The sequence below is a fragment of the Pelodiscus sinensis genome, chromosome 11 (assembly GCF_049634645.1).
Source record: "Pelodiscus sinensis isolate JC-2024 chromosome 11, ASM4963464v1, whole genome shotgun sequence".
Taxonomy (NCBI): Eukaryota; Metazoa; Chordata; order Testudines; family Trionychidae; genus Pelodiscus; species Pelodiscus sinensis.
In genome coordinates, this window is record NC_134721.1 from 47827421 (window position 1) to 47845905 (window position 18485).

Here is an 18485-nt window from a genome sequence, read left to right on the forward strand (position 1 = left end):
GGTTTGAGCTCCCTGTGGACAGAGGCTACTGCCATGGAGCAGCCTCTGTCCGCAGGAAGCTCGGACCTCCTCCCTTCCCCATGGACAGGGGCTGCTGTCAACATATGCTGCTACCTCTCTCTGAGGCAGCTGCATGGGGTGGCAGGAAGGAGCTGGGCTGCGCGGGAAGGCAGTCTTTAAACCAGCTCCCCTCATAGGATGACTCCCGCCTGTCATCCTGTGCTGCTGCCTCTGAGGGGTAGCAGTGCAAGATGGCAGGGGGTTCCCAGGAGTGGGGTAGGGAGCGCACTGGCTACCAACCCCAGTCTCAGGGACTATTGAACAGTCGTATAACAGCTAAAATTTCATGCGGTTACAGAACTATTCAATTACATGCCATTTAACATCCCTAGGCAGAAAGAATTTTTAAAACAGGGACTATTAGCCCCTCCAGGTAAGCAGTGAAAATTACCCTCATTTAACATTAGACTGGACATTACACATTAAAATACACTAATAGGAATAATTTTGTATTGGCAGGGCTTCATGAGAGTGAGATTGGTTGTAATCCTCTTGCCAAACAGAACTACAGGGAAGCTGGCTGGGCTAGTCTGTATATAAGAAAACCCAATGACCTGCCTCATGACAAGCCTGTTTATAGCATCTCACACAATTTTATGGTTACTCCTATTTAACATTGCCAAACCGTTTACATTAAACAAAGTCCTTTTAGGCATAGGCTTATCTGAAATTATAATGGTAGAGTAATGATTTCTCTCTCCAGAGCCTTTATAAAAAGATTACTCTGCCAAAATTCTGATCCGTTATTTCAGAGGAAAAAAATAGAATTTTTGCACTACCCAGCAGGAATAGCAATGGATATTGATAATATTTTCTATGTTCTGTATGTTATTTAAAATCATCATAATTATTTGTATTATTGTAGTGATCAGAGGCCCCACCCACATGTGGGGCCCCATTCTGCTAAATGCTACATAAACATACAGGAAGAACTGCTGGTCTGAGGAGCCTTCAATCTAGAAATAAAGCAAAAACAAAAAACAAAACAAACAAAAACCAGTGGAAAGGGATACAACACAAATAATCAATGTGTTGGCTGACCATCTTCTCTACTTAACTTTTCTTTACTTCTGAATTAGCTACTGGACTGGAGCAATATCTACTGCTACCAGAGCTTTTTTGTATAGAACCCCAATGGGGGCTTTAACAGGCTCCAATCAGCCCCCTTTTTCCTTTGTCCTCCTCTCATACATATAGTACTATTAAGGAGGGGCTCAAGGGAAGGGGCTGGGATAAGAGGGGTGAATGAATCAGGGTTGTGAGGTGGGCAGGAGCCTGGATGGTGGGAGGTGACAGGTGGTGGGAGGGCAGTGTGGGGGGGAGGGAGGAAGCGTGCAAAGTGCCTTCCCCCTCAGATTTGTATCAGGACTGCTTGCTCTTCCCCTTCCTCTCCCTGTCAGAGAGCGAGAGCAAAGTGCACAACTTGTCTGCCCTCTACGCTTCCCAGCCAGAGTGAAGAATGCAGCAAACTGTACTTTCCCCTTATATCCGGATGTAGATGAACAGCCATCAATGTCCCCACATGAATCTGGAGAGGGGAAGACTTTAGGGTGCCTGGGGAAGAAGCTGTAAGGAAGGATAAGAAGAAGCTGTATACTGAATTTGGTGGTCCTAGCTCTTTCCATTTATAAGGAGTTCTTGAACAGACAATCTCTCTCAAATATATAGTAGAGAAACAGGGCAACCATTATATACTATTACTAACAGATTCAGTTCGGAACAATAACCTGGCTTCACAATGGAGTCTCTGTACAAAATGTTTGTTCATTCTTGCTCCTAAATTTATTCCCAATTCTGTGGGAATATTGATATCAAAGTAGAAATCCTCTCACGAGGCCCTACTAAACTCCGAGAGGCTCTGGGAGACAGACCCATAGTCTCCTATAGACAACCACCTAACCTCTAGATGATTCTTACCAACAACCACAGGACATACCACACTAATACCAACCCTGGTACCTTCCCTTGCAACAAACCCCGTTGCCAGCTTTGTCCACATATTCACTCTGCTGATACCATCATTGGACCTAACCAAGTGAGTTATAAGATCAAGAACACATATTCCTGCGGATCCAGAAATATAATTTATGCTATCATGTGCCGAAAGTGTCCGTCTGCTATGTACATTGGACAAACGTCTCAGACACTTTGCCAAAGGATCAATGCCCACAAAACAGATATCAGACAGGATCACAAAGAAAAAACAGTTTCTTGCCATTTCAACCAGCAAGGACATTGTCTCAACGACTTGATTACCTGCATCCTGCTTCAAAGGCCTTTTAAGACTACACTTGAAAGAGAATCTTCTGAACTGTCATTCATGCTTAAATTCGACACTTTAAACTTAAGTTTGAATAAAGACTCTAATTATCTTACCCATTACAAAGAGAGCTTCCCCAATTATCACCTCTAATATCATTAGCTCTCAGACATTTACCTCCCTCCCCCCATCTTCCATCTGTTCTGAAATTTGATTTGTCCTTTTCATAGGTGTTCATTTTTTTATTTGTATCCTTTGGTATATATGGTTGAGACAATTTTCTTCCACTATTTGATCTGAGGAAGTGGGTCTGGCCCACGAAAGCTCATCACCTAATAAACCATCTTGTTAGTCCTGTTTTTTCTCTTTGATTCAGGCTTCCAAGAAGGCATCTGCACTGCCTCCTCGTCCTTCCTAGTGCCGCATGAGAGCACAAGATTTGAATTCTTCTTCACACCCCCAACCCTCATTTCATTCTGGTAACCTTAAGATTTCGATCGGCTTTTTTTGGAATCGGAAGGGGGCGTGTGTGGAGATTAAACTCACAGCTCCAACAGGTACATTATTTCTTGGGAGTCTTTTCAGTCAGACATCCAGGAGATCTTTGTGCTTCTGTAACTAGAAGCAGTAGCTTGTTTTCTATTACCATCCAACCTCTTGCTCCACTATCCAAGAAAGGCTATGTGGGACTAAGGGCAAAAGAAGTTACTCATCTAGTGCAGTAACAATGATTCTCTGAGATGTGTCCTCATATGGGTGGCCACATCCCTGCACTGCTGATCAGAGAACTTTGGAAACTGCGTGTCCTGCCCGCACATACGCCGCTCCTCACCCCTATCATGAAGCTAGCCATTGTGCAAGGGAAACCCTGAGTTTCTTTACCACAGAGTCAATGACAAGAACTCTGGGGCAGAGGGGATGAAAGAGCCTCATGCAGAACTCACAGGACGACACATCTTGAAGAACCATTGTTATTGCATAAAGGAACTTCTTCTTTGAGTACTGTTCCTATGGGTACTTCACTGTAGGTGACTCCTAAGCAGTGCCCACCACTGGCTTCAGTATTGTGGCTCCAAATTTGGCATCTGAAGCCAAATCCCCCCAGAATAGCATAGTGTTCTGTGAAAGTATGTGCACATGTCCAAGGAGCTGCTCTGCAGATTTCAGACATATGGATATTCTTGGAGAAGACAAACAAGGAGACCGACCTCACAGAAGATGTGTATATCATAGAATCATAGGGCTGCAAGAGACCTCAGGAGGTCATCCAGTCCAGCTCCTTGGCCAAAGCAGGTCCAACCCCAACTAAATCATCCCAGCCAGGGCTTTGTCAAGCGGGGACTTAATGTCTAGGGACAGAGATTTCACCACCTCCCTAGGTAGCCCATTCCAGTACTTCACCAACCTCCTAGTGAAAGTTTTTCCTAATATCTAACCTAGACCTCCCCTACTGTAACTTGAGACCATTGCTCCTTGTTCTGCCATCCTTCACGGCTGAGAACAGCCTCTCTCCATCCTCTCTGGAATCTCCCTTCAGGAAGTGGAAGGCTGCTATCAAATCTCCCCTCACTCTTCGCTTCTGCAGACTAAAGAAGCCCAGCAGATCACTCAGCCTCTCCTCATAGGTCCAGTGCTCCAGCAATCATTTTGGTTGCCTTCCCTCCCCAATGCATCCATATCCTTTCTGTAGTAGGGGGCAGAATTGGATGCAATATTCCCGATGTGGCCTCACTAGTGCTGAGTAAAAGGGAATACTCACTTCTCTAGATCTGCTGGCAATGCTCCTCCTAATGCACCCTAATATGCAATTAACCTTCTTAGCTACAGGGGCACACTATTGACTCTCATCCAGCTTCTCATCCACTAATCCCCAGGTGCTTTTCTGCTGAACCGTATCTAGCTAGTTGGTCCCCAGCCTGTAACAATGCTTTAGATTCTTCCGTCCCAAGTACAGGACTCTGCACTTGTTGCTTTTTGGAACCTCAACAGATTTCTTTTGGCTCAATCCTCTAATCTTTCTGGGTCACTCTGGACCATATCCCTGTCCTCCAACATATGCACCTCTCCTCCTAGCTTAGTGTCATCCACAAACTTGCAATCCATCCCCTCATTCAGGTCATTAATGAAGATGTCAGAACCGAACCTTGGGGCACTCCACTTTAAACCAACCACCAACCAGACATCAAGCCATTGATTGCTACCTGCTGGGCCTGACAACGTAGCCAGCTTTCTATCCATCTTACAGTCCATTTATCCAATCCATATTTCCTTAACTTGCTGGCAAGAATATTGTGGGAGACTGTATCAAAAGCTTTGCTAAAATCAAGGTAGGTCACATCCACTGATTTCCTCATGTCCGCAGAGCCCGTTACCTCATCATAGAAGCTAATCAGATTGGTCAGGCACGACTTGCCCTTGGTGATTCCATGTTGACTATTCCTGATCACATTTCCCTCTTCCAAGTGCTTCAGAATAGATTCCTTGAGGATCCCTTCCTTGATTTTTCCAGGAACTTCGGTAAGGCAGACTTGCCTGTAGTTCCTTAGATTGTCCTTCTTCCTTTTTTTAAAGATGGGTACTACATTTGCCTCTTTCCAGTCATCTGGCATCTCTTCCGATCTCCAGGAGTTTTCAAAGATAATGGCCAGAGGCTCTGCAATAACATTTTCCAACTCCCTCAGTACCCTCGAATACATATTGAAGATATGAGTGTTATACGATGCAACTGGTAAGAATTTAATACAGCTCATGGTCCGCTTTGAGATTTGAGCTAAAATGGCTTTACGTTTGATTTACCTATGACAGAGAGGAAGTTTCTTGGAGACTTTCTGAGGACTGTTGTCCTGTCCAATAAAAGGCCAACATTCTCATCACATTGAGCATATGAAGGATAGATTCCCCATTATCCTGATGAGGTTTTGGACAAAAGACTGAAATGTGAATAAGGTGCTTCATGTGAAATGAAGAAGTTATTGAGAGTAAACTTCAGATGTAGTTTAATCATGAACTTGTTAGGGAAGAACACAGTGAAAGGGGAATGAACCATAAAAGATGTTATTTCCTCTCTCTTCTTTACAGAAGAGATGATGAGGAATGACATCTTCATGGAAAGGTGAGTTAATTAACAAGTGGTCATAGGTTCAAATGATGGCAGTCTCAACCCTTTTAGCACTAAGTTGAAATCCCATTAAGAAGTGTGAAATCTAGGTTGTGGGAAGAGGCTTACTATGCCCTTGAGAAATCTCTTTATAGTCATATGGGAGAAGACTGAGTAACCTTCTACATGATGGTAAAAGGTCACAACTGCAGCTAAATGAATAGACAGTCTGGGTTTCTTGAAAGCCAACAGGTACTCCAGGACTAGTAGTAGGTGGCAGCATTAGGCAGTTATCCTTCAGGTTGGCACCAGATCTGGAATCTCTTCCATTTTTTGTAGACAAGTAAGATGACTTGTTCCTTTCTGACTATGTAATAGCACTCCTGTGCCTACTCAGAACAAGATACCTTTGTGTGCTGGACCTCTGAGTTGCAGAAGACACAGGCTAGAATGGAGAGTGAACCTCTTCTGTAACATAAGATGGGGAGTGACTGGAAGGCTATATGTGTTCAAAGCAACGTTATTTCGTAATACAAAGAGTGTATCTATACTGCAAGCCATTATTTCGAAATAATGTCTAGCTGGAAGACTTCTTACTGACTCCTGTAACCCTCATTTTATGAGTAAGGGAAGTCGAAGGAAGAATGCTCTTCCTTCGACTTCCTGCTGTGTAGACAGCACCAAAAGCTGAATTAAACTATTTCAAATTTAGCTATGCAACTGACATAGCTCAAGTTGCATAGCTTAATTCAAGTTTTGCCCTACTATATAGACGTACCTGAAATGTCATCCATGGACATAATGTCAGTTGTTACAGGTAAGGGTGTCATATCTGTCTGGGCTATGTGGGAGTAAGGATGTTAAATACTGAGTAATTTACTAGTCGAGTAGTCGATGGAATTTCCATCGACTAGTTGATAGGCACTTCCACAGTCTATTAAAAACGGGGCAAATTTTCTCATGCAGCTAGCACAAGCGTAAGACTCGCATTAGGCAATGAGCATAAAAACAATCATTTATGGTTATACAATTATTAACTGCATGCACAACTTTACTCATATTGTGTACACCCAACTGTATATATTTAACGTATACAATCACAAAACCAAACTTCTTGAAAATCTGGTCCATGAAATAAACTCAGTGAAGGGAAAATGCCAAACAGACAAAAGTAAAAGCAGTCTTAATAAAATTGTACATTGAAGGATTTTTTAAAATTTGTCTTTTCCCCCAGTTATAATGTTTTGCATCTATTTTTCACTTGATTTGGACAATGAAAATTAATCATTTATAACCAACTGCTAATCAGTTTTCTTGTTTAGTGTTCACTGATGATGATGCAACATTTGAGCTGTAAAATATACTTTGAATATTTTTCCTTTGAAAATATTTTCAATCTAATTTTTGTTTGGACTATGGGGAAAAATGCTATTCATCTTATTTTAAAAACTAACAAATAAAAATTGCCCTACATGAGGCCTAAATTGATTTGACAGTTGCAAATAAGATAGTCTTTTAGGCAGGGGGCAGCGAATATAGGCCTCCAGATATCTACCCAACCATACTCTTAGCCCGGCAGAGGAACTGTCGGACTTCCTTCTGCCCCACCACCTCTACAAGTATTATAGGCAATTTTATGCACTGTATAGTACAGCTCATGTAAAACGGATTTTTTTCCCCATCCACATCCAAATTCCATTTGCAGACACGTGTTTCCTTTTTCTGAGATCATAAAGTGACTATGCTAATTAAAACTCAGTGGGTGAAAATTCATTTAGATTAGTGTCTTTAGCATCAGGATATGCTTTGTTTCTTTACACAAACTCCATTGCTAGTGACTAAATATATTTTTCAGGAATAAAACTATTGCATAGAATGTTAGATTGAAGCTAGTAAGGCAAGTCTATTCTAGTATATTTAACATAAGATGTAGCTGTGAGATTTAGATTCTATTCCCAGTTCTGCCCTGGACTTGCTATGTGCTCACTGAAAAGTTATGACTTTACTGTGCCTCCATTTCCCCAGCTACCAAACAAAAATATATACGCACACATCTACAGACCAAAATACTAACAGTGCCGAGTGTTATTACAGAGTTATCTTCATCTGGACAGCTGCCATTTTATAGTATCAACATTAAAAAAAATACAAAACTAAACTAGTGTTCAGTACCTACCATGCCATTTGCCTTTGTAAACAGTCCCAAAGGAACCTGACCCTATTCTGGTAGAAAGCATAACTTCACTTGCTTCTATTTCCCAATAATAACTTGAATCCCTCTGTCCACGAGGTCTCTGGAACACAAATACATATTTAACATACAAGTATGTCAACCATTTTGGACAGCTGTCCTAAGTGTAACATGGCTAGCTACCTGGATAATATGTTTCAAGGATTGTACCTAAAAACATTCAAATGATTGATATTCTCTTAAAAAGATGAACTTCAGAATTGCTATACTTTGGGTCAGTGTTTCTACAAGTGCTCCTTGAAACCACTTCGAGAAACACACTAACTGGCCGCCCTTGTTTGTTTATTTACTGGCACAGCGGCCACGGAACCTTGGCCGCAGCGCCAGTAAATAAACAAATCACGGCGGCCAGTTAGTGTGTTTCTCGAAGTGGTTTTGCAGAGCACTTTCAGAAACACTGCTCTGGGTGATCTTTGACTATAATAAAAGTCAAGTGTTAATATGTTATCTTGTATTCTCAACACATACAAGTTTGTTCCTCCATTTTCTTTTCAGGACCTATTTCAGGATTCAGTGATTTTCTTACAACAGCCGATAATCTCAACACCAAAGTCAGGTAGACAACGTTTTCATAGATGATTTTAGATGTTTATGGTATCAGCTGTTGCAGGAGAAAAGCAAACCTGTGATATCAGATCTTCAAAGTCAACTGAGCATGGATTTTTTTTTAAATTAATGAAATGTAATGTTTAAAAACCCTATCAATTTCTTAAAAATTAAGAGAGCAATTACAGATTAAAAATACTCCTGAATAATGTGTAAATGTTTATTAAGTGTATTTCAAAGGGACTACCAAATTCATGGTCCATTTTGGTCAAAATCACAGTCACGGGATTTTAAAAATAATAAATGTCATTATTTCAGATACTTAAATCTGAAATTTCACAGTGTTGTAAAAGTAGGGGTCCTAACCCAATACTGATGGCAGCAGTGCAGTGGAAAGGGTGGCACGGTATGGTACTGCCTCCTTTACTTTTCTGCTCAGCTGGTGGGGCAATGCCTTCAGAGCTGTGCACCTGGCCAACAGCCACTGCGCTACAGTTACCCAGCTCTGAAGGGTTGCAAAACCGTGAACACCCCCCCCCCCCATAACCCTTTTTTGGGGAAGAAGCCGCATTTTGAGAAATGCTGGACTTTCCCTTTAAACCACATTATAGGGTAAAAATACACAAGAGACCAGATTTCACAAAGAGGGAACAAAAACACTTCCCAAGAGCAGGGCATGAGAAGAGAGCGTTACTCACCTTGTGCAGTAACGGTGGTTCTCCAAGATGTGTGTCCCCATGGGTGTTCTACTTTGGGTGTTGGTGCGGTCTTGCGCAAGCAACTGGAAATTTTTCTAGCAGTGTCCGCCACGCCGTGCATATACTGAAGCACCCCCTCGTGCCATTAGTGTCTGTTAGGCGTGTGCGGGGCATGGCCCCTCTGTTCCTTCTCTACCCATGCTAATAGAGCACGGGGCATCAAAGCAGGGAAAGGAGGAAGGGTAGTGGAGCACCCATTGGGACACATCTCGAAGAACCACCGTTACTGCACAAGGTGAGTAACTCTCTCTTCTTCTTCAAGTAGTCTCCCTGGGGGTGCTCTATTTTGGGTGACTATAAAGCAGTAGTCAGCTTGAGGAGGCGGGTTTGGAGCCATGTCGTTATCACCAAGGACAATGCTGCTTGTCCCACAGCGATGGATGAAGCAATGAAGGAAGCCAGAGCAGAATGTTGTGCAAATGTGTGGTCTGATGACCAAGTGGCTGCGTTGCAAATGTCCTGGAGAGGTACATTCTTGAGGAAGGCAGTTGTAGAGGACATGGCCCTAGTGGAATCGGCAGTGATAGTGCCAGGTGGTTCTTTGTTGTGGATGGTGTAGCATTTGTGGATGCATGAGAGATCCACTTGGAGATCATCTGATAAGAGATAGTCTCTGTCCTTTGGATCATAGAATCATAGAATAATAGGACTGGAAGGGACCTCAAGAGGTCATCGAGTCCAGCCCCCTGCCCTCAAGGCAGGACCAAGCTCCACCTACACCATCCCTGACAGATGTCTATCCATGAAGGATAAGAAGAGTCGAGTAGATATTCGCCAGGCTCTCGTAAAATCAATGTAGAATGCGAGTCCTCTACGGACGTTAAGGGTGTGCTGTTTATTAATATATGTTTTACTCTTTCTGAGCTGGGGTTTTAAGCATCCTGGAGCCATGAAGGAGCTAGGCGTGGAGGTGGAGTTTGTGCGGTTCAGGATGGAGAATTGCGCCGTGATTCTGCGAGAGAAGATTGTGTTGAAGTGGAAAAGCGTATGGATCCATTACTGTCATTCTATGGAGGTAAGGATACCATGTCTGTCTCGATCACGCTGGTGCGATGAGAATCACGCAAGCTCGTTCTACTCTGAATTTGATTATGACCCTGTGAAGCATGGGCGGGGTGGGTACACGTAGAGGAGCAGTGCGTCCCATTTGATGAAGAAAGCATCCCCAAGGAAGTACTTCCCTAAGGCTGTTCTGGGGCAGTAAAGGTGGCATTTGCAATTGTTCCTGGTCATGAAGAGGTCTGTGTTTGGCTGACCCCATTGGCAGAACATGTAATTGAGGGCTTGTGTGCCTATCTCCGATTCATGCCAGTCATAGAACTTGTGGCTGAGGGCATCTGCTGTATTTAGCACCCTTAGGAGGTAAGTGGCATCGGGGTAATCTGGTGTGCAAGGCACCAATTTCATAGTTTGAGAGCTTCCGTACATGGGGAAAGGGATCGTGCACCGCCTTGCCAATTGATATAATACGTGCAAGTGGTGTTGTCTGCCATAATGTTGATAGTCTTGAGCACTATGTGGTGTAGGAAATGCTGGCATGCATACCGCACCGCTCCCCGTTCTAAAAGGTTAATATGGAGCATTTGCTCTGTAAAGGACCATTTGCATTGAGCCGTGAGGGTTCCTAGATGGGCACCCCATCCCATGAGTGATGCATTGGTTATCATGGTAAGTGTAGGGATCAGATGATGGAATGGAACTCCAGTTAAGACGTTGTGTGGATTCATCCACCAGTGCAAGGAACTGAGGACCCATAGGGGTATAGTAACTGACTTGGAGAGCGGGTCTCTGGACAGGGTGTAAAGTGTGGTGAGCCAAGACTGAAGGCATCTTATGTGGAGCCTCACCAGCATGACAACGTAGGTTGTGGCAGGCATGTGGCCCAAGATATTTAGGCATTCTGTCATGGTAAGGGTTGCCCGTGCTATTGCTATGAGGTTGTATATGGTGTCAAATCTGTACGTGGATAGAGTTGCTTTAGCTTTGACAGTATCGATAAGCGTTGGAGTTTATAGGAGCACATGAGTGGGATGGAGCGTGGATTTCTTGTAGTTTATATGGAAGCTAAGGTGGAGCAGGAAGTTCGTGGTAGTCTTGATCACGTCCCTTGTCTCTTGAAAGGATGTGCCTTTTATGAGACAGGTGTCTAAGTATGGAAATATTATATTATGACTCCCTGACAATGCAGGCGTGCCACTACGACTGCTAGTTTTGGAAAATGCTCTGGGAGCTGCTGAAAAACCAAAAGGGAGCACTTGATATTGGTAATGGTGATGGCCAACCATGAATTGCAAAAAACACCTGTGGGCAGGATGGATTGTTATGTGGAAATATGCATCTTGAAGGTCGAGAGCTGAAAGCCAATCTCCTTGATCTAATGCTGGAATTATTGTTGCTAGGATCACCATCTTGAATCCTTGATAAGTGACGTATTTATTGAGCTTCCTTAAATCCAGAATGGGCCTCCATCCTCCATTCTTTTTCTATGTTAGAAAATAAGTTGAGTAGAACTCTCAGCCATGGAATGTTGTTAGTATCAGTTCTATGGCGCCTAATCGAGGCAGTGAAGCACCTCTTCCTCGAGGAGGGTCTTGTGAGAGGGGCCCCTGAAGAGGAACGGAGTGGGACAATGGGTAGGGGGACGAGAAATTAACGGGATGGAGTAACCATGGCAGATGAGCTCTAGGACCCATTTGTCTGATGTTATTTGAGCCCACTGTTGAAAAAAGGGGTGGAGGTGGTGGTTGAATTGTGGATAATTGGTCGATGGTGTGACCACAAGGTAAGTATCTCTCCAGCTCCTGACCGAACCTTCAAATTTGCTGCTTGGATGTGGAAGGTTGGGCTGCTACTGTTAGACGTTGTTGCTGGCATTAAAGGCCTATGTCATTGGGGCCTTTGTTTCTGTCAGAAGTCATACCTTGGTTGCTGTCTGTATGGCTCCCTGGAAGCTGGCATAGCTGGCTCTCTTAAATGAGGGGGGTGTACATCGCCAGGGTCCTTAGGGAGGTATGGGAGTCCTTCATCAAATGAAGCACTTCATAGGTTTTTGCAGCAAAAGAGATTGGTTTTAAATGAAGGGTAGATCTTAAACCTTCTGCTGCAAATCCCTCAGGACCCCTGATGCTTGGAGCCAGGATATTCTCCGCATCACGATATGCATGCAGCTGTGTCTCCTACATCCACTGCGGACTGTAGTGTGGTGCGAGAAATTGTATGGCCCTCCTGCATAATGTTGAGGAGGATGGGCCTCGTGTGTTCAGGTAAATATTGCAGAAGCTTCAGTGCTGCTTGTGATGCCATGACCAGCCTGTCCGCAGTGCTGACCTTCAAGGCTATCAGTGTTGAGGATAAGGATCGAGCTGGAGACAGTCTCGTTTTCGAGAGAGATGTGCCAGAAGAGATACAGGGACGTGTTTTGTCCATAACTTTTGGCTCATAAGTTGGCTTTGAGGCAGGTGGTGTGTACTCAGAAGGTGGTAGGAGTGACCTTTTAACTTGTTGGTACGGTCGTGGCGTGCTCTGGCTATCAATTTAGAGCAATAAGGATACTTTTGTGTCTGGTGAGATTCTCTGAGACACTTTATGCATGCAGAGTGTCCATCAGACGGGCATAGCATCCTGACATGACTCTCACCTCTTGAAGCAGGGACATCCTGGCATCAGGCGTGGTGAAAAGTGGCGGGCTGAAGACAACAGATTTTGTTTGTTTGTTTGTTTGTTAGCTATAGGGTCAGATCAGGGGGTCTTAAAACTTGGAAATGTGAGGAAAGTAAGGGGAAATAACAGTTTTTTTTGCCGTTTTTCCTATAGAAATGGCGGAAAGGAGAGAAGCTCCGTCTGCTGCGGAGGACGGTAGGGAAGAAACTGAGGGGCCGCATCGTGCGTGCACCTAACAAACACCAACTGCACGAGGGGGCGCCACAGTGCACGTGTGGTGTGGCGCACACTGCTAGAAAAACCCTTTGCCACCGGTGCGAGGACGCACCAGCACCCAGAATGGAGCACCCATGGGGACACTACTCGAAGAAGAACATCATTATCATTCTCTCACACAAGCCAGGAATATCACGATTAAACCAGTGAAACTGTCAATTTGTCAACAATCACACCACGATGGGCATAAGTTTTCCTGATGAAAGTGCTAGTGATGGGCGGCTGACAGACTTTGCTGGGCCCTGGGCAAGATTTTTTTGGGGGAGCAGGGGGCACTGAGGGACCCAAAAGGAATGTGGCCTCAGTCAGAAAAGGTGGGGCTAGCCTCCCCCAGCCAGCCCTTCAGCGCTGCCTGGCACATGCTGTCTGGGACTCTGGGCCATTTGAAAGGGCTCAGGGCTCCAGCCACAGTAGTAGAGATGTTATCAACTGTGGTTTTTTGTAAATTTGTAACAGCTGAATTTTTTAGCAGTTACACGTTTGCACGTGGTGGGGCTAGGAGGGAGGTGGGAGCCACTGCTTCCTTCACCCCTCCACTGCCTCTGATACAGAGGCAGCAACTCAGGGAAGGGGGGGAGGGCAGATCCACGGAGCCATTATGTGCAGGGAGCGGTCTTGAAAGCTGGCTTCCCACACGTACCATCTCCCCCTCCCTCCTCCCGGTGTTGCTGCCTCTGATACTTATACGACAGCTTTTAAGCTGGCTCCTACCTGGCCCCCACCCTGCGGCAACAGCAAGGGAGGGGTTAGGAGAGGTGGTTCTTCAGGTGCCCATAAGTGCAGGAAGCCAGCTTGAAAGCTGGTTTCCTGTGCGTACCAGCTCCCACAGAGCTGCCTGCCCCCTCCGCTGCTGCCTCTATCTGAGGGGGAGGCTAACATCCCCATGTATAATGGTGGTTGTGGCAGCTAGGAACCGTGGGCCTATGGACAGCGCTATGCATGCAGGAGATCAGGAGATGCTCTGCCACCAACATAGCTACTACTGCTTGTTGACATGGTTTAATTATACGGATGCGAGAGCTCTCTCCAATCAGCAAAGTAATGCAGCTGCAGCAGGTCTGTAGACATAGCCTCAGAATTACAGGGATTTATTTCAGGCACACTTAGGCAAGAAAAATGACAATCTGAGGCCTAAACTACCAGACCAGGATTTTAAAAGAACACTTGCATTTTGTTCAATTCAATTTTCATAAAAATTTCATTTAACCAGTGATCACGAAAGGAACAAACACTTAGCATAACTTTTCAATGAAAGCTATGGCAGTGAGTTTCAAATGAAGATATAAACAACATCAATCTTCAAAATCTATTATCTTTCAAAAATATATGGCCCTTGAATCCATACCACAAACATTTTAAGGTGGGATGTAAAACTCAAGTTACTCAGTGACTCGTTAGGGGCTTTAAAGTACAAGTCTTATCTCTTTTCAACACAAACTATTGGGAATGTTCTGTATGCTCTACCACAAGCTTATGTCCTTCAACAACTGGAATTTTGTCCCAAATTCCCTTTTTCTCCTCTCCTTCATGATTAGTCTAAAAACAAATACTACAGTACTCACAATTTTGTTTTTTTCTTGTGTGTTGGATCCAGGAGCTCTCTCTCTTTGGGTTGGCGCTGGGGTTTTGGGTTGAGACCAGCCAGTTGGGCTCACATTGTTGGGACTTCCAGACAGAGCTGATGGTGAAGCTTAATTCACAAAAACAATACAGGAAATTAGAAACAAGAGGAAAGTAAACGTAGAGTAAAAGAATGAATTCTAATTATTTTATGTATTAAAACATTACCTGACTCACTGTGAGTTCTAATTGCATCCTAAAAACAGGAGAAAGAAAATAAATTATTTTTTTTAAAATGAACACTTCAGTAAGGTGTCAGAGCGTGGGGGATGGGATAAAAGGAGGTCTGGAAATCAGTCATCAAGAAACGTAGATCACCCATGAAATGGTGCTAAAGAGCTGTGATTCAGGACACCAAATTAGTGGCCTGTATCTTCCAAAAGAGAATGGTTTGAATATTTTAGAAATAATTTAAGGATCCTCCTGTTACCTGTTGAAAACATCTAGTTTTCTCCCTTTTCATCCTGGCCTGCACAATTTATTTACTTAATTTTCATGGGAAAGTTAAATTATATTGCCATACAATGACTCTTGCTGAATAAAAGTCTCCTTGGCAAAGAAAATACTAAGAAGGTTTTTAACTTAACACTGTCCTGCGAAACTTTTATGCATCCCTGAATTTCAGATAGGCACGCATATCTTCCTACCATGGTACAGATTACTATGTGGTCTAGTGAGTGCATTTAGAAATTCATTATTATTTTGGCACAGAGAGATTCCTTATACAAATAAAGGGGAATATTGTTAGACACTCTGAAAGTATATACGCCCACTGTACCATGTGAGACTGCAAAAGATGAGATTTGTATTCAGACAACAAAATAAATAAATTCTCATGTGATTTACATCTGTGACCAAAATACAACTCTACAAATAGGCTAAAATTAGGTTGTTGCAGTGCACTAGAGTTGGCCTTTCTCTTCCCTTCCCCTCATGCCACACAAACTTTATAGCACTTAATTCTATAGTCATGCACAAAAAGTCAGTTCTAGAAAAAAAAATTTACAACTTGTTCCCTCTACTAAATCATATCCAAAACTAAGTACGAGAAAAGCAAAACAGCTGAGTAACTACACAAAGCAAAAACATGCACGACAGAAATGTAAAATACGATAAAGAGTTAATGTAAGTCAATTCAAATCTTCCAGCAAACTATCCATAGATGACATTTAGATTTCACGGTGGGGCAGAACACCCTTTGTGAAGGCTTATGAATGACCCATGCTAACTATTAAGGTAAACTCCTCATTTTTAAAGACTCATTTAGAAAAGTATGCGGCCATGGCTAGTGTGATAAACTTTGACCCATAACCTGTGTTTGAGAATGTTCTGATTCTACATTCCTGTTGTGCTTCTTCGCGTTAATCTTCAGAAGATTAAAATATGCACAAATTTGAGGCACTCTTGCATTATAGTTCCTGTTCTAGAACAGATACAACAGAAAATTTTAAAAGAATCTGCAGTCAGATTACAGTCCTGGGCTGCTATCACTGGTTCTCAGTCAAATGAGTTGAAAGTCACCTACTTTGAAAAAAGCCATTTCAAAAGAAGTTATATTTTTATATTCACATATACACACAACTGATATCTCGGGGGCGGGGGGGAATCACTTCTTCATATCAATTTTTTGTAATAGTAATTTAGTCTAAAGGGAAAATATTAACCACCGCTGATGCACACATACAGTATAAACCCCAAAAATCTGGTACTCTCTGGTCCGGTAGGACCACAGATACTGCTGGATCAGAGAATCTCAGCTGGCCAGGTTCAGGGGCTGAACTGACAGCGGGGAGCACAGTCCTGTCGGCAGCGGGCTGGTGCAGTGGAGCCCTGCTCGCCCACTTGGGCCACAGGCAGTGGAGCAGGCACCCAGGAGCACGGCCCCGACCAAGTGGGGAATGCAGCCTTCCTTAGGCCAGAGGCAGCCCCAGCCAGGTTTGGCATAGCGGGGAGCGTGAGCACAAATCCGCCGGGGCCAGAGACAGCAGACCTAGCGCTCCCAGCACTGTGAGGAGCACAGGCAGGAACGCAGTACTAGTAGGCCTGGGGGCAGTGGGGCTGGAAGGGAACAGGGCTGCAGCCAGGAGGGAAGCCTTGACCTTCCCTCTGTGGTTTGGCACTGCTCAGGTCCTGAGGATGCCAGACCAGGAAGGTCCTACATGTACACCAAAACTATAATTTGTCATTTACACCTAATCTTTATGCAAAGTACAAGCAGTGCAAGGTGGCTTACCTGGCAAGATTATCTGAGTACATGCTACTTATTTCCCTGCCACTATGAAGGGTGTGGGTACTAGTGCATCTCAATCCCACCTATTCTCTGGCTATAACACATAACGGTATACTCTCCAGTGGGCTCCAATTAGGGATGTTAGGGTTTAGATGTTTAAATGATTAACCGATAGGCCTGGGGCTTATTGATTAATTCAAAGTAAACACACTTTCCCCCCTTGCTGCCTCTGTATCACAAGCACTGGCTTTGCCAAGCCGCTTGCTCCCTCCACCCCACGCTGCTGCCTCTGGGGGGGGGTTGAGGTAAGATGCTGGAGCACTCGCTGTCCACAGCAGGGGTGAGCAAAAGGGCCTCCGTGGGCCAGATCTGGCCTGCAGAGGTCCTGCTGCTCCCCCCGTCCCCAGGCCAGTCAGGGCCTGGGAGTTAGGGAAGAACGCGCGAAGTTTCCTCCTGCCCTGCCCCCACCCTGCAAGGACTGAACAGCACTTAGAAGGCTCCTTGCAGGGCGGAGGCAGGAAGTGAGAGACTTCATGTGCTCCCCCTCCCCAGGCCCTCATTGACCCGGGGGCAGCAGGAGGGAACAAGCAAAGTTTCCTCATACCGCCAGATTCATGGATACCTAGAGGGAACTGCCAGCTGTTCCGGCAGTTCTCTTGGGGGGAGGCGGGGGGGGGGGGGCGCCAGCTGCGCACGCACGGGTCTGTGGGTGGGGAAGCACGGAAGATGCCACCCCTTCCGCCTGATGCCCTGCCCCTTCTGGGGCGACCCGGGGCCACTTCAAAAATTTCTGAAGTGACCCCCGGTCAAAAATTATTGCCCACCCCTGGTCCACAGGGAGCCTGAGCCCCCTGCGCACAGGAGCTACTGCCACCCTGCGCTGTTATTTCTGTATCAAAGGCAACCGTGTGGGGCAGCAGGGGGCTCCCCAGGAGCGGGGCCAGGAGCGCACTGGCTGCCAGCCCTACCCACGGGAAACATTTTAGTAACCATGTAACCGCTAAAACCTGCTGCAACTACACAGTTACTAAAATAACGGATCTCTAACATACCTAGCTGCAATACTTTGTCTAATTAGGATTGTTGGACTTTATGTATGAGTGCTGGATGGGTAGTGGTAGCTGGTGATCTATAGATCAGATTAGGTGCTCTGGCGGTACCTTCTGCCTTCAAACTATGATTCCATTAGCACACTATTTAGTTAATCTTGGCTTCCACTTGGCTGTATCACCAGGGTATGTCCATACTATAGTTCACCAAACCAAATTTCAGAAAACTACCAAACAGTACCTTAAAGGATACCTTTTGAGGCAATATTTTAAACATAGTGGGGCCAATGCCTCTGTGGTGCAAAACAGCTCAAGTAATTAGTCTTATAGAAAAGATGAATTTCACTCTCTACAGAATTATCAATTTAACCCATGAAACTATTCTGCCTAGGTATCACTTCCAACTATTGTACTCAAATATTAGAATTGTACCAAAACAAACATTTCATACCAACATCTTTATTAAATCTATTTTAGATTAATCGTTTCACTTAGTCATTACTATGGTTTACAATCTTACAAATCCTGTTAATTGCAAGAAAGCAAAGGCATGAAGAAAAATACCTACTCTTCCCCTCAAACAAAATCGTCTGCACCAGGAACTGGGAGAAGCACTCAGGCTGTTGTTCTAGTACAAAGCAATAAGAAATAAAGAATAGAGGAAGTGTAAAAATAGTT

The 18485-nt window shown here is 44.3% G+C and overlaps 1 protein-coding gene across 6 annotated transcripts in view; it reads right to left on the minus strand.

Annotated features, from left to right (window-relative positions):
• RAF1 (Raf-1 proto-oncogene, serine/threonine kinase) overlaps positions 1–18485 on the minus strand; it is an 84606-nt gene that overhangs the window by 15788 nt on the left and 50333 nt on the right. For 5 of the 6 annotated variants that reach the window (XM_075939643.1, XM_075939645.1, XM_075939644.1 and 2 more), the window contains exons 9-12: positions 18376–18435; positions 14697–14724; positions 14471–14598; positions 7594–7711 (exon numbers count right to left, since the gene is read on the minus strand). In XM_075939643.1, the coding sequence (XP_075795758.1) occupies positions 7594–7711; positions 14471–14598; positions 14697–14724; positions 18376–18435 (334 nt within the window). The remainder of the gene's footprint in view (positions 1–7593; positions 7712–14470; positions 14599–14696; positions 14725–18375; positions 18436–18485) is intronic. The other variant, XM_075939646.1, reaches the window with a different exon arrangement.